The 25,149-nt window shown below is 51.3% G+C and overlaps 1 protein-coding gene across 1 annotated transcript in view; it reads left to right on the top strand.

Moving 5' to 3' along the window:
* LOC119966884 (membrane-spanning 4-domains subfamily A member 15-like) overlaps nucleotides 1-24,384 on the top strand; it is a 47,974-nt gene extending 23,590 nt beyond the window's left edge. The window contains exons 3-7 of the mRNA XM_038798844.1: nucleotides 4,333-4,443; nucleotides 13,896-13,952; nucleotides 18,497-18,634; nucleotides 21,489-21,611; nucleotides 24,062-24,384. Of these exons, the coding sequence (XP_038654772.1) occupies nucleotides 4,333-4,443; nucleotides 13,896-13,952; nucleotides 18,497-18,634; nucleotides 21,489-21,611; nucleotides 24,062-24,103 (471 nt within the window). The 3' untranslated portion in view covers nucleotides 24,104-24,384. The remainder of the gene's footprint in view (nucleotides 1-4,332; nucleotides 4,444-13,895; nucleotides 13,953-18,496; nucleotides 18,635-21,488; nucleotides 21,612-24,061) is intronic.
* The last annotated feature ends 765 nt before the right edge of the window (nucleotides 24,385-25,149 follow it).

Genomic DNA, 25,149 nt, shown 5'->3' with positions numbered 1-25,149 from the left:
GACAGTGCGGCACTCCCTCAGTACTGACCCTCTGACAGTGCAGCACTCCCTCAGTACTGACCCTCTGACAGTGCAGCACTCCCTCAGTACTGACCCTCTGACAGTGCGGCACTCCCTCAGTACTGACCCTCTGACAGTGCAGCATTTTCTCAGTACTGACCCTCTGACAGTGCAGCACTCCCTCAGTACTGACCCTCTGACAGTGCAGCACTCCCTCAGTACTGACCCTCTGACAGTGCGGCATTCCCTCAGTACTGACCCTCTGACAGTGCAGCACTCCCTCAGTACTGACCCTCTGACAGCGCAGCACTCCCTCAGTACTGACCCTCTGACAGTGCAGCACTCCCTCAGTACTGACCCTCTGACAGTGCGGCACTCCCTCAGTACTGACTCTGAGAGTGTAGCACTCCCTCAGTACTGACCCTCTGACAGTGCAGCACTCCCTCAGTACTGACCCTCTGACAGTGCGGCACTCCCTCAGTACTGACCCTCTGATAATGCAGCACTCCCTCAGTACTGACCCTCTGACAGTGCGGCACTCCCTCAGTACTGACCCTCTGACAGTGCAGCACTCCCTCAGTACTGACCCTCTGACAGTGCGGCACTCCCTCAGTCCTGACCCTCTGACAGTGCAGCACTCCCTCAGTACTGACCCTCTGATAATGCAGCACTCCCTCTGTACTGACCCTCTGACAGTGCGGCACTCCCTCAGTACTGACCCTCTGACAGTGCAGCACTCCCTCAGTACTGACCCTCTGACAGTGCGGCACTCCCTCAGTCCTGACCCTCTGACAGTGCAGCACTCCCTCAGTACTGACCCTCTGACAGTGCAGCACTCCCTCAGTACTGACCCTCTGACAGTGCGGCACTCCCTCAGTACTGACCCTCTGACAGTGCGGCACTCCCTCAGTACTGACCCTCTGACAGTGCAGCACTCCCTCTGTACTGACCCTCTGACAGTGCGGCACTCCCTCAGTACTGACCCTCTGACAGTGCAGCACTCCCTCAGTACTGACCCTCTGACAGTGCAGCACTCCCAGTACTGACCCTCTGACAGTGCGGCACTCCCTCAGTACTGACCCTCTCACAGTGCGGCCCTCCCTAAGTACTGACCCTCTGACAGTGCGGCCCTCCCTCAGTACTGACCCTCTGACAGTGCGGCACTCCCTCAGTACTGACCCTCTGACAGTGCAGCACTCCCTCAGTACTGACCCTCTGACAGTGCGGCACTCCCTCAGTACTGACCCTCTGACAGTGCGGCACTCCCTCAGTACTGACCCTCTGACAGTGCAGCACTCCCTCAGTACTGACCCTCTGACAGTGCGGCACTCCCTCAGTACTGACCCTCTGACAGTGCAGCACTCCCTCAGTACTGACCCTCTGACAGTGCGGCACTCCCTCAGTACTGACCATCTGACAGTGCAGCACTCCCTCAGCACTGACCCTCTGACAGTGCGGCACTCCCTCAGTACTGACCCTCTGACAGTGCAGCACTCCCTCAGTACTGACCCTCTGACAGTGCGGCACTCCCTCAGTACTGACCCTCTGACAGTGCAGCGTTCCCTCAGTACTGACCCTCTGACAGTGTGGCACTCCCTTAGTACTGACCCTCTGACAGTGCGGCACTCCCTCAGTACTGACCCTCTGACAGTGCGGCACTCCCTCAGTACTGACCCTCTGACAGTGCAGCACTCCCTCAGTACTGACCCTCTGACAGTGCAGCACTCCCTCAGTACTGACCCTCTGACAGTGCAACACTCCCTCAGTACTGACCCTCTGACAGTGCAGCACTCCCTCAGTACTGACCGTCTGACAGTGCGGCACTCCCTCAGTACTGACCCTCTGACAGTGCAGCACTCCCTCAGTACTGACCCTCTGACAGTGCGGCACTCCCTCAGTACTGACCCTCTGACAGTGCAGCACTCCCTCAGTACTGACCATCTGACAGTGCAGCACTCCCTCAGTACTGACCCTCTGACAGTGCGGCACTCCCTCAGTACTGACCCTCTGACAGAGCAGCACTCCCTCAGTACTGACCCTCTGACAGTGCAGCACTCCCTCAGTACTGACCCTCTGACAGTGCGGCACTCCCTCAGTACTGACCCTCTGACAGTGCAGCATTCCCTCAGTACTGACCCTCTGACAGTGCGGCACTCCCTCAGTACGGACCCTCTGACAGAGCGGCACTCCCTCAGTACTGACCCTCTGACAGTGCGGCACCCCCTCAGTACTGACCCTCTGACAGTGCGGCACTCCCTCAGTACTGACCCTCTGACAGTGCAGCACTCCCTCAGTACTGACCCTCTGATAAAGCAGCACTCCCTCAGTACTGACCCTCTGACAGTGCAGCACTCCCTCAGTACTGACCCTCTGACAGTGCGGCACTCCCTCAGTACTGACCCTCTGTCAGTGCGGCACTCCCTCAGTACTGACCCTCTGACAGTGCGGCACTCCCTCAGTACTGACCCTCTGACAGAGCAGCACTCCCTCAGTACTGACCATCTGACAGTGCAGCACTCCCTCAGTACTGACCCTCTGACAGTGCGGCACTCCCTCAGTACTGACCCTCTGACAGTGCAGCATTCCCTCAGTACTGACCCTCTGACAGTGCGGCACTCCCTCAGTACGGACCCTCTGACAGAGCGGCACTCCCTCAGTACTGACCCTCTGACAGTGCGGCACCCCCTCAGTACTGACCCTCTGACAGTGCGGCACTCCCTCAGTACTGACCCTCTGACAGTGCAGCACTCCCTCAGTACTGACCCTCTGATAGAGCAGCACTCCCTCAGTACTGACCCTCTGACAGTGCAGCACTCCCTCAGTACTGACCCTCTGACAGTGCGGCACTCCCTCAGTACTGACCCTCTGTCAGTGCGGCACTCCCTCAGTACTGACCCTCTGACAGTGCGGCACTCCCTCAGTACTGACCCTCTGACAGTGCAGCACTCCCTCAGTACTGACCCTCTGACAGTGCAGCACTCCCTCAGTACTGACCCTCTGACAGTGCGGCACTCCCTCAGTACTGACCCTCTGACAGTGCAGCATTTTCTCAGTACTGACCCTCTGACAGTGCAGCACTCCCTCAGTACTGACCCTCTGACAGTGCAGCACTCCCTCAGTACTGACCCTCTGACAGTGCGGCATTCCCTCAGTACTGACCCTCTGACAGTGCAGCACTCCCTCAGTACTGACCCTCTGACAGCGCAGCACTCCCTCAGTACTGACCCTCTGACAGTGCAGCACTCCCTCAGTACTGACCCTCTGACAGTGCGGCACTCCCTCAGTACTGACTCTGAGAGTGTAGCACTCCCTCAGTACTGACCCTCTGACAGTGCAGCACTCCCTCAGTACTGACCCTCTGACAGTGCGGCACTCCCTCAGTACTGACCCTCTGATAATGCAGCACTCCCTCAGTACTGACCCTCTGACAGTGCGGCACTCCCTCAGTACTGACCCTCTGACAGTGCAGCACTCCCTCAGTACTGACCCTCTGACAGTGCGGCACTCCCTCAGTCCTGACCCTCTGACAGTGCAGCACTCCCTCAGTACTGACCCTCTGATAATGCAGCACTCCCTCTGTACTGACCCTCTGACAGTGCGGCACTCCCTCAGTACTGACCCTCTGACAGTGCAGCACTCCCTCAGTACTGACCCTCTGACAGTGCGGCACTCCCTCAGTCCTGACCCTCTGACAGTGCAGCACTCCCTCAGTACTGACCCTCTGACAGTGCAGCACTCCCTCAGTACTGACCCTCTGACAGTGCGGCACTCCCTCAGTACTGACCCTCTGACAGTGCGGCACTCCCTCAGTACTGACCCTCTGACAGTGCAGCACTCCCTCTGTACTGACCCTCTGACAGTGCGGCACTCCCTCAGTACTGACCCTCTGACAGTGCAGCACTCCCTCAGTACTGACCCTCTGACAGTGCAGCACTCCCTCAGTACTGACCCTCTGACAGTGCGGCACTCCCTCAGTACTGACACTGACAGTGTGGCGCTCCCTCAGTACTGACCCTCTGACAGTGCGGCACTCCCTCAGTACTGACCCTCTGACAGTGCAGCACTCCCTCAGTACTGACCCTCTGACAGTGCAGCACTCCCTCAGTACTGACCCTCTGACAGTGCGGCACTCCCTCAGTACTGACCGTTTCACTCTGTGCTGAGCTAGGGGTCTGTTTGAAGTGATTTTGTTGTATAGTTTTTAAGAGCGTAGACTTGGGGAAATGTCCGGTTTAAATGACTGGTAATAATTTCACAGCAGTTCTGTCACGCTGTGTCGGCGAATCATGTTCACATTTCCGTCTCTGATTTGTATTTTCTTGGCCAATGCAGGTTACTGCCGTTCTCATTGGAATTGTTCAGATATTATTCGGCATCCCACTCGCACTCTTCACCAACTTTCTCCCTATCATTCTCGCATCGCCCTTCCTGATTGGTACCATGGTGAGTCCTCCCATCATTCCTGCTCCGCGTCAATTGAGCCATCAACAAAGGCATTCGAAGCCCACAATCCATACAGGCCATAGGGAGGCCACTCGGCCCATCGACTCTCACCGGTCCTGGGATAGAGCGCCCCACCTCGACCCACTGCCCCATAACCCCACCTAACCTGCACATCCTTGTACACTAAGGGACAATTTAACACAGCCAATCCATCTAACCTGTACATCTTTGGACACTAAGGGACAATTTAACACAGCCAATCCATCTAACCTGTACATCTTTGGACACTAAGGGACAATTTAACACGGCCAATCCACCTAACCTGTACATCTTTGGACACTAAGGGACAATTTAACACGGCTAATCCACCTAACCTGTACATCTTTGGACACTAAGGGACAATTTAACACAGCCAATCCACCCAACCTGTACATCTTTGGGCACTAAGGGACAATTTAACACGGCCAATCCACCTAACCTGCACATCTTTGGACACTAAGGGACAATTTAACACAGCCAATCCACCCAACCTGTACATCTTTGGACACTGTGACAATTTAACACGGCCAATCCACCTAACCTGTACATCTTTGGACACTAAGGGACAATTTAACACAGCCAATCCACCTAACCTGTACATCTTTGGACACTGTGACAATTTAACACGGCCAATCCACCCAACCTGTACATCTTTGGACACTAAGGGACAATTTAACACGGCCAATCCACCTAACCTGTACATCTTTGGACACTAAGGGACAATTTAACACAGCCAATCCACCTAACCTGTACATCTTTGGACACTAAGGGACAATTTAACACGGCCAATCCACCTAACCTGTACATCTTTGGACACTAAGGGACAATTTAACACGGCCAATCCACCTAACCTGTACATCTTTGGACACTAAGGGACAATTTAACACGGCCAATCCACCTACCCTGTACATCTTTGGACACTGAGGGACAATTTAACATGTCTAATCCACCTAACCTGTACATCTTTGGACACTAAGGGACAATTTAACACGGCCAATCCACCTAACCTGCACATCTTTGGACACTAAGGGACAATTTAACATGGCCAATCCACCCAACCTGTACATCTTTGGACACTAAGGGACAATTTAACACGGCCAATCCACCTAACCTGCACATCTTTGGACACTAAGGGACAATTTAACACGGCCAATCCACCTAACCTGCACATCTTTGGACACTAAGGGGCAATTTAACACGGCCAATCCACCCAACCTGTACATCTTTGGACACTAAGGGACAATTTAACACGGCCAATCCACCCTAACCTGCACATCTTTGGACACCAAGGGACAATTTAACATGGCCAATCCACCTAACCTGCACATCTTTGGACACTAAGGGACAATTTAACACGGCCAATCCACCTAACCTGCACATCTTTGGACACTAAGGGACAATTTAACACGGCTAATCCACCTAACCTGTACATCTTTGGACACTAAGGGACAATTTAACACGGCTAATCCACCTAACCTGTACATCTTTGGACACTAAGGGACAATTTAACACGGCCAATCCACCTAACCTGCACATCTTTGGACACTAAGGGACAATTTAACACGGCCAATCCACCTAACCTGCACATCTTTGGACACTAAGGGGCAATTTAACACGGCCAATCCACCCAACCTGTACACCTTTGGACACTAAGGGACAATTTAACACAGCCAATCCACCTAACCTGCACATCTTTGGACACTAAGGGACAATTTAACACGGCTAATCCACCTAACCTGTACATCTTTGGACACTAAGGGACAATTTAACACGGCCAATCCACCTAACCTGCACATCTTTGGACAATAAGGGACAATTTAACACAGCCAATCCACCTAACCTGTACATCTTTGGACACTAAGGGACAATTTAACACGGCCAATCCACCTAACCTGTACATCTTTGGACACTAAGGGACAATTTAACACGGCCAATCCACCTAACCTGTACATCTTTGGACACTAAGGGGCAATTTAACACGGCCAATCCACCTAACCTGTACATCTTTGGACACTGTGACAATTTAACACGGCCAATCCACCTAACCTGTACATCTTTGGACACTGTGGCAATTTAACACGGCCAATCCACCTAACCTGTACATCTTTGGACACTAAGGGACAATTTAACACGGCCAATCCACCCAACCTGTACATCTTTGGACACTAAGGGACAATTTAACACGGCCAATCCACCTAACCTGTACATCTTTAGACACTAAGGGACAATTTAACACAGCCAATCCACCTAACCTGTACATCTTTGGACACTAAGGGACAATTTAACATGGCCAATCCACCCAACCTGTACATCTTTGGACACTAAGGGACAATTTAACACGGCCAATCCACCTACCCTGTACATCTTTGGACACTGAGGGACAATTTAACACGTCTAATCCACCTAACCTGAACATCTTTGGACACTAAGGGACAATTTAACACGGCCACTCCACCTAACCTACACATCTTTGGACACTAAGGGACAATTTAACACGGCCAATCCACCTAACCTGCACATCTTTGGACACTAAGGGACAATTTAACACGGCCAATCCACCTAACCTGCACATCTTTGGACACTAAGGGGCAATTTAACACGGCCAATCCACCCAACCTGTACATCTTTGGACACTAAGGGACAATTTAACACGGCCAATCCACCCAACCTGTACATCTTTGGACACTAAGGGACAATTTAACACGGCCAATCCACCTAACCTGCACATCTTTGGACACTAAGGGGCAATTTAACACGGCCAATCCACTTTACCTGCACATCTTTGGACACTAAGGGACAATTTAACACAGCCAATCCACCTAACCTGTACATCTTTGGACACTAAGGGACAATTTAACACGGCCAATCCACCTAACCTGTACATCTTTGGACACTAAGGGACAATTTAACACGGCCAATCCACCTAACCTGTACATCTTTGGACACTAAGGGACAATTTAACATGGCCAATCCACCTAACCTGTACATCTTTGGACACTAAGGGACAATTTAACATAGCCAATCCACCCAACCTGTACATCTTTGGACACTAAGGGACAATTTAACATAGCCAATCCACCCAACCTGTACATCTTTGGACACTAAGGGACAATTTAACATAGCCAATCCACCCAACCTGTACATCTTTGGACACTAAGGGACAATTTAACACGGCCAATCCACCTAACCTGTACATCTTTGGACACTAAGGGACAATTTAACATAGCCAATCCACCCAACCTGTACATCTTTGGACATTAAGGGACAATTTAACATGACTAATCCACCTAACTCATGTCATAATAAAACCGTGTTGGACCATCTCTGGTGTCAGACGTCTGTTTCTAGCTTCACTGCATCCAGTTGCTGTCGACGTCGAACCAACATGCCTACCACATCAACTCACACACACACACACCCATGCACACTCACTCACACACACCCACTCACACACACACACACCCATGCACACTCACTCACACACACCCACTCACACACACACACACCCATGCACACTCACTCACACACACCCACTCACACACACACACACCCATGCACACTCACTCACACACACCCACTCACACACACACACACACCCATGCACTCTCACTGACACACACCCACTCACACTCACACACCCACTCACACACACACACTCACACACATACACACTCACTCATGCACACCCTCTCACACACAGTCACGAACATTCACACCCTCACTGACACACATACACACTCACACACACCCACCAACACTAACACACACATTTACTGACACACATACACACTTGGCCCACTCACTAACAATCATGCACTCTCGTTAACAGTCACACAGTGGTTAGCACTGCTGCTTCACAGCGCCAGGGCCCCAGGTTCGATTCCCGGCTTGGGTCACTGTCTGTGCGGAGTCTGCACGTTCTCCCCTGTGTCTGAGTGGGTTCCCTCCGGGTGCTCCGGTTTCCTCCCACAAGTCCCGAAAGACGTGCTGTTAGGTGAATTGGACATTCTGAATTCTCCCTCTGTGCACCCCGAACAGGCGCCGGAATGTGGTGACTAGGGGATTGTCACAGTAATTTCATTGCAGTGTTAATGTCAGCCTAATTGTGACAATAAAGAATTGCACTAACACACACTCACACACACTAACTAACACACATAGACACTGACTACCACACACACCCATTAACACATACACTAACACACAATAACGAGCACACATACATACTCACAGCACTCAGATACACTCTGACGCCCACACACGCTCACTAATACACACTCTCACTAACAGGCACACACACACACACACTTACACACACTCAGCTACACTAAACTAACACTCACACACGCTCACTGACACACACTCACTAACAGGCACACACACACACACTTACACACACTCAGCTACACTAAACTAACACACACACGCTCACTGACACACACACTCACTAACATGCACACACTCTCACTAACAGGCACACACACACACTTACACACACTCAGCTACACTAAACTAACACTCACACACGCTCACTGACACACACTCTCACTAACATGCACACACTCTCACTAACAGGCACACACACACACTTACACACACTCAGCTACACTAAACTAACACTCACACACGTTCACTGACACACTCTCACTAACAGGCACACACACACACTTACACACACTCAGCTACACTAAATTAACACTCACACACGCTCACTGACACACACACTCACTAACATGCACGCACACTTACACACACACTTACACACACTCAGCTACACTAAACTAACACTCACACACGCTCACTGACACACACACTCGCTAACAGGCACACACACACACTTACACACACTCAGCTACACTAAATTAACACTCACACAGGCTCACTGACACACACTCTCACTAACATGCACACACACTCACTTACACACACACACACTTACACACACTCAGCTACACTAAATTAACACTCACACACGCTCACTGACACACACTCTCACTAACATGCACACACCCACTTACACACACACACTCAGCTACACTAAATTAACACTCACACACGCTCACTGACACACACTCTCACTAACATGCACACACACACACTTACACACACTCAGCTACACTAAATTAACACTCACACACGCTCACTGACACACACACTCACGAACATGCACACACACTCACTTACACACACACACACTCAGCTACACTAAACTAACACTCCCACACGCTCACTGACACACACACTCACTAAAATGCACACACACTCACTTACACACACACTTACACACACTCAGCTACACTACATTAACATTCACACATGCTCACTGACACACACACTCACTAACATGCACACACACTCACTTACACACACACTTACACACACTCAGCTACACTAAATTAACACTCACACACGCTCACTGACACACACACTCACTAACATGCACGCACACTTACACACACACTTACACACACTCAGCTACACTAAACTAACACACACATGCTCACTGACACACACACTCGCTAACAGGCACACACACACACACACTTACACACACACTTACACACACTCAGCTACACTAAATTAACACTCACGCACGCTCACTGACACACTCTCACTAACATGCACACACACACTTACACACACTCTGATACACTAACACACGCTCACTAACACACACTCTCACTATCATGCACACACACACTAACACACACTCTGACACAATAACACTCACACACGCTCACTGACACACTCTCACTAACATGCACACACACACTTACACTCACTCTGATACACTAACACACGCTCACTAACACACACTCTCACTAACATGCACACACACACTTACACACACTCTGATACACTAACACACGCTCACTAACACACGCTCTGACTAACATGCACACACACACTAACACACACTCTGATACACTAACACACGCTCACTAACACACGCTCTCACTAACATGCACACACACACTTACACAAACTCTGATACACTAACACTCACACACGCTCACTAACACACGCTCTCACTATCATGCACACACACACACTAACACACACTCTGATACACTAACACTCACACACGCTCACTGACACACACACTCACTAACATGCACACACACACTAACACACACTCTGATACACTAACACACACTCACTAACACACACTCTCACTATCATGCACACACACACTAACACACACTCTGATACACTAACACACACTCACTAACACACACTCTCACTATCATGCACACACACACTTACACACACTCTAATACACTAACACTCACTCACGCTCACTGACACGCTCTCACTATCATGCACACACACACTAACACACACTCTGATACACTAACACTCACACACGCTCACTAACACACGCTCTGACTAACATGCACACACACACCTACACACACTCTGATACACTAACACACGCTCACTGACACGCTCTGACTAACATGCACACACACACTTACACACACTCTGATACACACACTCTAATACACTAACACTCACACGCTCACTAACACACGCTCTGACTAACATGCACACACACACTAACACACACTCTGATACACTAACACACACTCACTAACACACACTCTCACTATCATGCACACACACACTAACACACACTCTGATACACTAACACACACTCACTAACACACACTCTCACTAACAGGCACACACACACTTACACACACTCTGATACACTAACACTCGCTCACGCTCACTGACACACTCTCACTATCATGCACACACACACTAACCCACACTCTGATACACACACTCTGATACACTAACACACGCTCACTAACACACTCTCTCACTATCATGCACACACACACACCTACACACACTCTGATACACTAACACTCACACACGCTCACTAACACACGCTCTCACTATCATGCACACACACACTAACCCACACTCTGATACACACACTCTGATACACTAACACACGCTCACTAACACACACTCTCACTATCATGCACACACACACTAACACACACTCTGACACAATAACACTCACACACGCTCACTGCCACACTCTCACTAACATGCACACACACACTTACACACACTCTGATACACTAACACACGCTCACTAACACACTCTCTCACTAACATGCACACACACTTACACACACTCTGATACACTAACACTCACTCACGCTCACTGACACACTCTCACTAACATGCACACACACACCTACACACACTCTGATACACTAACACACGCTCACGCTCACTGACACACTCTCACTATCATGCACACACACACTAACACACACTCTGATACACTAACACACACTCACTAACACACACTCTCACTAACAGGCACACACCCACTAACACACACTCTGATACACTAACACACGCTCACGTTCACTGACACACTCTCACTAACATGCACACACACACCTACACACACTCTGATACACTAACACTCACTCACGCTCACTGACACACGCTCTCACTAACATGCACACACACACCTACACACACTCTGATACACTAACACACGCTCACGCTCACTGACACGCTCTCACTATCATGCACACACACACTAACACACACTCTGATACACTAACACACACACACTAACACACACTCTGATACACTAACACACACACACTAACCCACACTCTGATACACACACTCTGATACACTAACACACGCTCACTAACACACTCTCTCACTATCATGCACACACACACACCTACACACACTCTGATACACTAACACTAACACACGCTCACTAACACACGCTCTGACTATCATGCACACACACACTAACACACACTCTGATACACTAACACTCACTCACGCTCACTGACACGCTCTCACTATCATGCACACACACACACCTACACACACTCTGATACACTAACACTCACACACGCTCACTAACACACGCTCTCACTATCATGCACACACACACTAACCCACACTCTGATACACACACTCTGATACACTAACACACGCTCACTAACACACTCTCTCACTATCATGCACACACACACACCTACACACACTCTGATACACTAACACTCACACACGCTCACTAACACACGCTCTCACTATCATGCACACACACACTAACCCACACTCTGATACACACACTCTGATACACTAACACACGCTCACTAACACACTCTCTCACTATCATGCACACACACACTTACACACACTCTGATACACTAACACTCACTCACGCTCACTGGCACACTCTCACTAACATGCACACACACACTAACACACACTCTGATACACACACTCTGATACACTAACACTCACTCACGCTCACTGACACACTCTCACTAACATGCACACACACACTAACACACACTCTGATACACTAACACACGCTCACTAACACACACTCTCACTAACATGCACACACACACTAACACACACTCTGATACACTAACACACACTCACTAACGCACGCTCTTACTATCATGCACACACACACACTTACACACACTCTGATACACTAACACTCACTCACGCTCACTGACACGCTCTGACTAACATGCACACACACACACTTACACACACTCTGATACACACACTCTGATACACTAACACTCACACGCTCACTGACACACACTCTCACTAACATGCACACACTAACACACACACTCACTAACACACATTCACACTCACACGGACTGTGAAAGACGATTTGGAGATGTAATACCCTAATTGATCCCCCCGTGGGATGACGAGCCTGCCTGTTAGTCGCCGGAGACCCTTCCAACTGGAAGTGATAAGACTCGGTATAATGGCCAGCCCAGTCAGGTCATGTTGGCTATTCCTGCGGGACTGGACTCTGTAAATATATCCGCTGCCTTGCGCAGACTTGTGACTGTAAATAAATTGACGTTCACCTTACCGCTCGGCTTCCTGGGTCTTAACAGGAGACTAAACATTTGTAACTGGGACAGGAAAGAGCAGAAGGAACCATCGGGCACTAAGAATCACCCGAGGTTCGTTCCAGGCGAATAGAAAGTCGTGTGAAGTAGAGCTGCCAACGTTGTTTTCGGTTATGTTTAGAGAAACAGGAAAATGTTTTGTTTTGTGGTATACCTTGCAGACAAAGTCAGGGGAGTTGGAAGCCACGGAGCTGTCTTGGGGAGCTGCTGCTCCACGTTAACCGAATGACGATGCTAAAACAGTGCCACTTGCGTCTTGCACGATTTCACGCATTTCCCAGTTGAACAGAGTAAAGTTCTGACCAATGTTTGGTCATTGGCGCGTCGCCGTGTACAGTCAAATGTAAAACGTGGGGTGTGAAATCCGCTCAGCTAGCTACGGGACGTTTGAATTTCAAGTGGCACCTGCGCGATATATCTGACTAATGAGAGACCCCGTGACTTTTGGTTTCCGTTTCTTTGTAGTTTGTTGTATCGGGAGCCTTGTCCATCGCCGCGGAACAGAACCCCCACATCAAATTGGTGAGTAAACACGCTGGGAACTGGGTCGGAGAAAATTTCAGGATCTGAAAATTCCCATCCCTCAAACACTCCATGAGCGACAGAGCCCTGTCCACTGCAGTGCTGAGCAAGATGGGATGAGTGGTGAAAAGCCTTCAGGGGAAAAATTTTACTTTCCCCTGCTGGTGTGTTTATAGGCAGAGTGGAGGGAGTGGGGGAGGGGGGGGGGGAATAAGCATAAGCTTTCTCAGATGGCCTTCTCGAAGTTCCCACCCACCATGAATTCACCAGGCCGTCTCCTCCCCCTGACAGGCGAATCCCACCTACTCTTGTCCCAATCAAGGCCCTTAAGGGGCCTTTTCCTGCTCAGTTTCAGTGTTCAGGCTGGTGAGAGGAGTTTCAGGGCGGGGGCAGCCCAGAATTTAACCAGGTTCAGTCCTCGGGGGAGGGCGGGGAGGAGAAAGTTGGGAGGGGGTGCATCGTTTTAACATCAAGTGCCTGCAGGGACTAGTGAGGTGCCGGCCAATCAGATTGGGTGGCCGTTCTCTGAAACAGGCCGCCTCCAACGTGACTCGACACAAAGCACATGGCCTTATACCGCAATTCACCTCTGACTGACCTTCTGGAAAGTCACCATAAAGGAGCAGGTTCCCCTTTAAATCCCCCCCCCCCCCCTACTGCCCCAACCACCTCACCACAACCACCATCTTCTCCCCATCTCCAACGTACCCTCCCAACTCTGCGCTTCAGTAGTGGAGGATTTGTTTCATGATTCAACTCTCCTGAGCTATAAAACTCACTGGAGCTAAATTTCAGTATCTGAAAACTCCCACACCTCGTAGAGTGTAAGAACCGAAGAAGTGGGAGCGGATAGAACATATGGCTCATGGAGCATCGTCCGCCATTCGGTATGACCATGGCTGATCTTGCCTTCAACTCGATTTCCCCGCCTGCTCCTCACATCCCTCGATTCCCTGGAAAACCATAAACAAGGCTGTCGATCGCGACCTTAATATACGCAATGACGGGGCATCCACAGCTCTCTGGGGGTCAGGAATTCCAAAGATTAACACCCCTTTCAGTGAAGTAACATCTCTTCACCTCAGGCCAAAATGGCCGACCACTTATCCTGAGATTGTGTTCCGCTTGCTGTGGGTTCCCCCAGGAAGGGGAGCTGAGCCCTCCGTCACCACCCTGTCGAACCCCCTTCCGAACGTTGAATGTTTCAATGAGGCCGTCTCCGGTGACTTTAACCCTAATTTACTGGGCCTCTCACTGCGGGGACCAATCGAGTGAAGCCTCACTGTGTCATCCCCAATTCAAATAGATCTGGGGCGGGATTCTCCGACCCTCTGCCCTGCCGGGTAGGGGAGAATCCCGGCCCTGACCTCAAACACGGAGACCAAAATGGCGCACGATATTCCAGGTTAGGTCCCGCCATAGCCCTGTCCAATTGTAGCACGACATCTTCATTCCTGCACTCTGACCTTTTCAATTAGGACCAACGTGCCATAAGCATTCGAATTGGTTGCTGAACCTGCATGCTAAGGTTGTGCGTTCCTTGTGAGATTAAACCATGCGTCACTCTGAGCGGCTGCATGTTTCCAAGTTAAACACCTGTGTTGTAAAAGGAATGACCACACTCGCTAACCCCATGTAAAACTAGTAAGAATAAACAACGACACCTCCTCCACAATAGTCCTCAATACCGGGGCCCCGCAAGGCTGCGTACTTAGCCCCCTACTCTACTCCCTGTACACACACGACTGCGTGGCAAAATTTAGCTAAAACTCCATCTACAAGTTTGCTGACGATACGACCATAGTGGGCCGGATCTCAAATAACGATGAGTCCGAATACAGGAGGGAGATAGAGAACCTAGTGGAGTGGTGTAACGACAACAATCTCTCCCTCAATGGCAGCAAAACTAAAGAGCTGGTCATTGACTTCAGGAAGCAAAGTACTGTACACACCCCTGTCAGCATCAACGGGGCCGAGGTGGAGATGGTTAGCAGTTTCAAATTCCTAGGGGTGCACATCACCAAAAATCTGTCCTGGTCCACTCACGTCAACGCTATCACCAAGGAAGCACAACAGCGCCTATACTTCCTCAGGAAACTAAGGGAATTCAGCATGTCCACATTAACCATAACCAACTTTTACAGATGCCCCATAGAAAGCATCCTATCGGGCTGCACCACAGCCTGGTATGGCAACTGCTCGGCCCAGGACCGCAAGGAACTTCAGAGAGTCGTGAACACCGCCCAGTCCATCACACAAACCTGCCTCCCATCCATTGACTCCATCTACACCTCCCGCTGCGGGGGGAAAGCGGGCAGCATAATCAAGGATCCCTCCCACCCGGCTTACTCACTTTTACAACTTCTTCCATCGGGCAGGAGATACAGAAGTCTGAGAACACGGACGAACAGACTCAAAAACAGCTTCTTCCCCACTGTCACCAGACTCCTAAATGACCCTCGTATAGAACATAGAACATTACAGCTCAGTACAGGCCCTTCGGCCCTCCATGTTGCGCCGACCTGTGGAACCCCTCTAAAGCCCATCTACACTATTCCCTTATCCTCCATATGCCTATCCAATTACCATATAAATGCCCTTAGTGTTGACGAGTCCACTACTGTTGCAGGCAGGGCATTCCACGCCCTTACTACTCTCTGAGTAAAGAACCTACCTCTGACATCTGTCCTGTATCTATCTTCCCTCAATTTAAAGCTTTGTCCCCTCGTGCTGGACATCACCATCCGAGGAAAAAGCCTCTCACTGTCCACCCTATCTAATCCTCTGATCATCTTGTATGCCTCAATTAAGTCACCTCTTAACCTTCTTCTCTCTAACGAAAACAGCCTCAAGTCCCTCAGCCTTTCCTCATAAGATTTTCCCTCCATACCAGGCAACATCCTTGTAAATCTCCTCTGTACCCTTCCCAATGCTTCCACATCTTTCCTATAATGCAGCGACCAGAATTGCACGCAATACTCCAAATGTGGCCGCACCAGAGTTTTGTACAACTGCAACATGACCTCATGGCTCCGAAACTCAATCCCTCTACCAATAAAAGCTAACACACCGTACGCCTTCTTAACAACCCTCTCACCCTGGGTGGCAACTTTCAGGGATCTATGGACATGGACACCGAGATCTCTCTGCTCGTCCACACTACCAAGAATCTTCCCATTAGCCCAGTACTCTGCCTTCCTGTTATTCCTTCCAAAATGAATCACCTCACACTTTTCTGTCAGCCCAGCTCTGCAGCTTATCTATGTCCCTCTGTAAGGACTGACCTCATTAACACTACACCCTGTATGCTTCACCCGATGCTTATGTAGTTACATTGTATACCTTGTGTTGCCCTATTATGTATTTTCTTTTATTCCCTTTTCTTCCCATGTGCGTACTGATCTGTTGAGCTGCTCGCAGAAAAATACATTTCACTGTACCTCGGTACACGTGACAATAAACAAACCCAATCCAACTTTATCTGCCACCATGTTGCATCCTCGTCAAACTTGTCTCTGTCTCACTCTAGCCTTTTTGCATTACCCCCCCCCCCCCCCCCCCCCCCCCCCCCCCGCACTGTTACGGTACCAAGCCAGATCCCGATGTATGTTAGGAAACTGTGAGGAAGGGATATTCTACCCCCAGAAGTTATTCCACTGAAAAATGTTATTCTCACTTCACATCAACATCACGGAAAATAGCTCTCAACTAACAATTGAACAATTCGGAACAGGAAAAGGAAACACTTTAACTTCGAACTTATATCTTCCCTATCTCCAATCAAGCAAAGCCCATGACAGGTCAAAAGCCACTTGTAAATAAAGTTAGAAAACACAGGGATACTTGCTGTGCTCGGTATAGAGAGTTGCGTTCGGCAAAGGAGAGAAATGCCTTTCACACAAAAACTGCGCGGCCTTCTGTCTTTTGCAGATGAAAAGCTACAGACCTGGCTCCTCCCCTTAGTTACGTAATCCCTATCCCACCTGTCTTACGGCCATTTTACTAAGGCTGAATACAATCCCTCAAAACAGGCAGCACAAGTGGCTAGCACTGTGGCTTCACAGCACCAGGGTCCCAGGTTCGATTCCCCGCTGGGTCACTGTCTGCGCAGAGTCTGCACGTTCTCCCCCGTGTCTGCGTGGGTTTCCTCCGGGTGCTCCGGTTTCCTCCCACAGTCCAAAGACGTGCAGGTTAGGTGGATTGGCCGTGCTAAATTGCCCCTTAGTGTCCAAAAAGGTGAGATGGGATTATTGGGTGATGGGGATAGGGTGGGAGTGAGGGCTAAATTGGGTGGGTGCAGTACCGATGGGCCGAATGGCCTCCTTCTGCACTGTATGTTCTATGCAGTCTAATTATCTAAACCCCAAGGAATATTCTTTCAATAAACAAAGGTCCATTAGCCCGATATAGGTGAACAGTTAAATGGGTATAATCAACTATTATCCTACTTTTACAACATCTTGATTGCATCTTTTGCAGACAAAACTATTACCGCAAATTGCAGAGAGAAAATGTTCGAGGTTTAACTGATGCTTGCTTTATAGCTCCGGGCGTGCCTGGCCACGAACATCATCAGCGCCTTGCTGGCCATCTCCGGGGTGATTGTCTATCTCATCGACATTCAGGAGGTCCAGATCTGCATCGTCCACTCTTGGAACTGCCAGGGACCGCCTCAGTTCTACGTAAGTTAAAGCGGGAGAGGAGGTGGGGGCGTGTGGAGGGGGGGGGGGGGGATCGGATCTCCCGGGAGTGTGTCTGGGAACGTCACTGGATACCAATCCAGTGAGACGCTCCGGGCAACAAGGGTTCAAATCCCGGCACAAGGACCGGGGGGGTGGGGGGGGGGGGGAGTGAAATTTGACTGATAAAAAATCTGGATTAGAAAAGTAGTTCCAGGAATAGTGGCCACGAAACCACCATCGAACACAGAACAAAGGAAAGTACAGCACAGGAACAGGCCCTTCGGCCCTCCAAGCCCGTGCCGACCATGCTGCCCGTCTAAACTAAAATCTCCTACACTTCCGGGGTCCGTATCCCTCTATTCCCATCCTATTCATGTATTTAAGATGCCCCTTAAATATCACTATCGTCCCAGCTTCCACCACCTCCTCCGGCAGCGAGTTCCAGGCACCCACTACCCCCTCTGTGTAAAAAAACTTGCCTCGTCCTTCCCCTCTGACCTTTGCCCCTCGCGCATTAAACCTGTGCCCCCTAGTAATTGACCCCTCTACCCGAGAGAAAAGCTTCTGATTATTGATTGGTGTTAGAAACCCATTTGGTTCACTAATGTTCCCTTAGGGAATGAAAGATGTCATCGTTAACAGGTCAGGCTAGACCACAGCAATGTGCGCAACTCTTAACAGCCCACGGCTGATATGGTCAAGAGAGCAAGTCAAGGATGTAATGAGGGAAGGGGTCGCATCACCGGCGATATTGGCATTCCAAAGAAGGGGCTGGCAAATAAGAATACACACCATGATCGCCCCATAAATGTTAACCAGGACACAGATCGACAAAGCAACAGATCAATGTCAGCAATGGAGCCTCCTCCAGTTCCTGTGCAACAGGCTGAAAGGGCTGAATGGGGCCTCCTGTTCCTGTATAACAGGCTGCAGAAGGGGCTGAATGGGGCCTCCTCCTGTTCCTGTGTAACAGGCTGGAGAAGGGGCTGAATGGCCCCTCCTCCTGTTCCTGTGTAACACGCTGGAGAAGGGGCTGAATGAGGCCTCCTCCTGTTCCTGTGTAACAGGCTGGAGAAGGGGCTGAATGGGGCCTCCTGTTCCTGTGTAACAGGCTGGAGAAGGGGCTGAATGGGGCCTCCTGTTCCTGTGTAACAGGCTGGAGAAGGGGCTGAATGGGGCCTCCTCCTGTTCCTGTGTAACAGGCTGGAGAAGGGGCTGAATGGGCCTCCTCCTGTTCCTGTGTAACAGGCTGAGAAGGGGCTGAATGGGGCCTCCTGTTCCTGTGTAACAGGCTGGAGAAGGGGCTGAATGGGGCCTCCTCCTGTTCCTGTGTAACAGGCTGGAGAAGGGGCTGAATGGGGCCTCCTCCTGTTCCTGTGTAACAGGCTGGAGAAGGGGCTGAATGGGGCCTCCTGTTCCTGTGTAACAGGCTGGAGAAGGGGCTGAATGGGGCCTCCCCTGTTCCTGTGTAACAGGCTGGAGAAGGGGCTGAATGGGGCCTCCTGTTCCTGTGTAACAGGCTGGAGAAGGGGCTGAATGGGGCCTCCTGTTCCTGTGTAACAGGCTGGAAAAGGGGCTGAATGGGGCCTCCTCCTGTTCCTGTGTAACAGGCTGGAGAAGGTGCTGAATGGGGCCTCCTGTTCCTGTGTAACAGGCTGGAGAAGGGGCTGAATGGGGCCTCCTGTTCCTCTGTAACAGGCTGGAGAAGGGGCTGAATGGGGCCTCCTCCTGTTCCTGTGTAACAGGCTGGAGAAGGGGCTGAATGGGGCCTCCTGTTCCTCTGTAACAGGCTGGAGAAGGGGCTGAATGGGGCCTCCTGTTCCTGTGTAACAGGCTGGAGAAGGGGCTGAATGGGGCCTCCTGTTCCTGTGTAACAGGCTGGAGAAGGGGCTGAATGGGGCCTCCTGTTCCTGTGTAACAGGCTGGAGAAGGGGCTGAATGGGGCCTCCTGTTCCTGTGTAACAGGCTGGAGAAGGGGCTGAATGGGGCCTCCTCCTGTTCCTGTGTAACAGGCTGGAGAAGGGGCTGAATGGGGCCTCCTCCTGTTCCTGTGTAACAGGCTGGAGAAGGGGCTGAATGGGGCCTCCTGTTCCTGTGTAACAGGCTGGAGAAGGGGCTGAATGGGGCCTCCTCCTGTTGCTGTGTAACAGGCTGGAGAAGGGGCTGAATGGGGCCTCCTGTTCCTGTGTAACAGGCTGGAGAAGGGGCTGAATGGGGCCTCCTGTTCCTGTGTAACAGGCTGGAGAAGGGGCTGAATGGGGCCTCCTCCTGTTCCTGTGTAACAGGCTGGAGAAGGAGCTGAATGGGGCCTCCTCCTGTTCCTGTGTAACAGGCTGGAGAAGGAGCTGAATGGGGCCTCCTGTTCCTGTGTAACAGGCTGGAGAAGGGGCTAAATGGGGCCTCCTCCTGTTCCTGGGTAACAGGCTGGAGAAGGGGCTGAATGGGGCCTCCTGTTCCTGTGTAACAGGCTGGAGAAGGGGCTGAATGGGGCCTCCTCCTGTTCCTGTGTAACAGGCTGGAGAAGGGGCTGAATGGGGCCTCCTGTTCCTGTGTAACAGGCTGGAGAAGGGGCTGAATGGGGCCTCCTGTTCCTGTGTAACAGGCTGGAGAAGGGGCTGAATGGGGCCCCTCCTGTTCCTGTGTAACAGGCTGGAGAAGGGGCTGAATGGGGCCTCCTGTTCCTGTGTAACAGGCTGGAGAAGGGGCTGAATGGGGCCTCCTCCTGTTCCTGTGTAACAGGCTGGAGAAGGGGCTGAATGGGGCCTCCTGTTCCTGTGTAACAGGCTGGAGAAGGGGCTGGGGTTGCCCTCTGGGACGTTGGATGACAATCTCACTGTTTCTCGCTCCCCTCCAGGCCCTGATGTACTACACGTTTATCGTCCTCCTTCTGTTCACCCTCCTCGAGCTGACGATCAGCATTGCCATTGCAGCTTTTGTTTGCAAGTCGACCCGATGCTGCCATCCGTATAGCAGCATGGTGAGTACACTGCAGGCCGCAACAACCTGCATTTATATAGCGCCACAACAAAGGCTACTCAATTAACAGTGCAAAGGAACCTCTTTACGGAAGAGAGGGGGAGAGGTGTACGGAGTGAATTCCACACCTTGGGGACATGGCACGGCAGCCGATGGCGTTGACATCGGAGAGTTGGACAGAGAGGGAGGGGTGTAGGGGCTGGGGGGGGTTACAGAGATAGGGAGGGGTGTAGGGGCTGGAGGGGGTTACAGAGATAGGGAGGGTTGTAGGGGCTGGAGGAGGCTACAGAGATAGGGAGGGTTGTAGGGGCTGGAGGAGGTTACAGAGATAGGGAGGGTTGTAGAGGCAGGAGGAGGTTACAGAGATAGGGAGGGTTGTAGGGGCAGGAGGAGGTTACAGAGATAGGGAGGGTTGTAGGGGCTGGAGGAGGTTACAGAGATAGGGAGGGGTGTAGGGGCTGGAGGAGGTTACAGAGATAGGGAGGGTTGTAGGGGGCTGGAGGAGGTTACAGAGATAGGGGGGGTGTAGGGACTGGAGGAGGTTACAGAGATAGGGAGGGTTGTAGGGGCTGGAGGAGGTTACAGAGATAGGGAGGGTTGTAGGGGCTGGAGGAGGTTACAGAGATAGGGAGGGTTGTAGGGACTGGAGGAGGTTACAGAGATAGGGAGGGTTGGAGGGGCTGGAGGAGGTTACAGAGATAGGGTGGGCTGTAGGGGCTGGAGGAGGTTACAGAGATAGGGAGGGTTGTAGGGGCTGGAGGAGGTTACAGAGATAGGGAGGGGTGTAGGGGCTGGAGGAGGTTACAGAGGTAGGGAGGGTTGTAGGGGCTAGAGGAGGTTACAGAGATAGGGAGGGTTGTAGGGGCTGGGGGAGGTTACAGAGATAGGGAGGGTTGTAAGGGTTGGTGTAGTTAATAGACAGTTGGAAATTTTCTGGGTCTTAAGGTGGACAGAGATCGGCTCCCTCAGTACTGACCCTCTGACAGTGCGGCACTCCCTCAGTATTGACCCTCTGACAGTGCAGCATTCCCTCAGTACTGACCCTCTGACTGGGCAGCACTCCCTCAGTACTGACCCTCTGACAGTGCAGCACTCCCTCAGTACTGACCCTCTGACAGTGCAGCACTCCCTCAGTACTGACCCTCTGACAGTGCAGCACTCCCTCAGTACTGACCCTCTGACAGTGCAGTGCTCCCTCAGTACTGACCCTCTGACAGTGCAGCACTCCCTCAGTACTGACCCTCTGACAGTGCAGCACTCCCTCAGTACTGACCCTCTGACAGTGCGGCACTCCCTCAGTACTGACCCTCTGACAGTGCGGCACTCCCTCAGTACTGACCATCTGACAATGCAGCACTCCCTCAGTACTGACCCTCTGACAGTGCGGCACTCCCTCAGTACTGACCCTCTGACAGTGCGACACTCTCTCAGTACTGACCCTCTGACAGTGCGGCACTCCCTCAGTACTGACCCTCTGACAGTGCAGCACTCCCTCAGTACTGACCCTCTGACAGTGCGGCACTCCCTCAGTACTGACCCTTTGACAGTGCAGCACTCCCTCAGTACTGACCCTCTGACAGTGCAGCACTCCCTCAGTACTGACCCTCTGACAGTGCGGCGCTCCCTCAGTACTGACCCTCTGACAGTGCAGCACTCCCTCAGTACTGACCCTCTGACAGTGCGGCACTCCCTCAGTACTGACCCTCTGACAGTGCGACACTCTCTCAGTACTGACCCTCTGACAGTGCGGCACTCCCTCAGTACTGACCCTCTGACAGTGCAGCACTCCCTCAGTACTGACCCTCTGACAGTGCAGCACTCCCTCAGTACTGACCCTCTGACAGTGCAGCACTCCCTCAGTACTGACCCTCTGACAGTTCAGCGCTCCCTCAGTACTGACCCTCTGACAGTGCGGCACTCCCTCAGTACTGACTCTCTGACAGTGCGGCACTCTCTCAGTGCTGACCCTCTGACAGTGCAGCACTCCCTCAGTACTGACCCTCTGACAGTGCGGCACTCCCTCAGTACTGACCCTCTGACAGTGCGGCCCTCCCTCAGTACTGACCCTCTGACAGTGCAGCACTCCCTCAGTACTGACCCTCTGACAGTGCAGCACTCCCTCAGTACTGACCCTCTGACAGTGCAGCACTCCCTCAGTACTGACCCTCTGACAGTGCAGCACTCCCTCAGTACTGACCCTCTGACAGTGCGGCACTCCCTCAGTGGTGTGTGAGATGGAGGGCTATCCCCCTCCTGTGGAAGTGCTGAACTGCTGTTGACCGACATTGTGGCCACTGAGCGTAGGGCTGCTGGGACATCTTTCAGTCTTGCCGTTAGCTGCTGCCGTTTTCTGCTCCCTCAGGTGTCAGTGTGGGGCTGGTCTGGGTGGAGTTCCTGGCTCTTTCATACTTGTGGTCTTGTCTGACGTGGTTCTCTGTGTTCCTGTTGCAGCCTGTTCTTCTCCTTGACAACAACATGTCCGAAGAACAGTGATCGTTATCCAGGTCACACTTCACTTGCCTCAACTCCAGCCGATCACCTCACTTACAGTGTCCAGAAAATCCTGAAGGGACACGGAATGTCAAACAGGATGAAACTGGATGTACCTTTATTTGCAGCAGACTATGTGTCTGTGTGAGTGAGTGTGCGAGTGAGTGAGTGTGTGCAAGCATTTTGGTCTGTTTGTGCGTGTGTGTGTCTATGTTTGTGTGTCTATGTGTGCAAGTGTGTCGCTGTCTCTGTGTGTTGTGTATGTGTTTCTGTGCGTGTGAGAGAGTCTGTGTGGGTGTATGAGTGTGAATGTATGTGTGTGTGTGCAATTGAATATTTGTAAGTGAGTGTTGGTGTGTGAGTGTGTATGAATGTTTGTGTGTGTGTTGGTGTGTCTGAGTGTGTGTTGGTGTGTGTGAGTGTGTGTTGGTTTGTGTGAGTGTGTGTTGGTGTGTGTGTGGGTGTGTGTGAGTGTGTGTTGGTGTGTGTGTGGGTGTGTGTGAGTGTGTGTGAGTGTGTGTTGGTGTGAGTGTTGGTGTGTGTGTGTGTTGGTGTGTGTTGGTGTGTGTGAGTGTGTGTTGGTGTGTGTTGGTGTGTGTGGGTCTGTGTTGGTGTGTGTGTTGGTGTGTGTGAGTGTGTGCTGATGTGTGGGTGTGTGTGAGTGTGTGTTGGTGTGTGTGAGTGTGTGTTGTTGTGTGTGAGTGTGTGTGTTGGTGTGTGTGAGTGGGTGCTGATGTGTGGGTGTGTGTGAGTGTGTGTTGGTGTGTGTGAGTGTGTGTTGGTGTGGGTGAGTGTGTGCTGGTGTGTGGGTGTGTGTGAGTGTGTGTTGGTGTGTGTGAGTGTGTGTTGGTGTGTGTGTTGGTGTGTGTGTGTGTGTGTTGGTGTGTGTGTGAGTGTGTGTTGGTGTGTGGGTGTGTGTGAGTGTGTGTTGGTGTGTGTGAGTGTGTGTTGGTGTGTGTGTTGGTGTGTGTGAGTGTGTGTTGGTGTGTGTGAGTGTGTGTTGGTGTGTGTGTTGGTGTGTGTGAGTGTGTGTTGGTGTGTGTGAGTGT

Source organism: Scyliorhinus canicula, chromosome 6 (genome assembly GCF_902713615.1).
Source record: "Scyliorhinus canicula chromosome 6, sScyCan1.1, whole genome shotgun sequence".
NCBI classification, from domain to species: domain Eukaryota; kingdom Metazoa; phylum Chordata; class Chondrichthyes; order Carcharhiniformes; family Scyliorhinidae; genus Scyliorhinus; species Scyliorhinus canicula.
The sequence above is the reverse complement of the archived record's forward strand: the minus strand, read 5'-3'. Positions and strand labels throughout refer to the sequence as shown.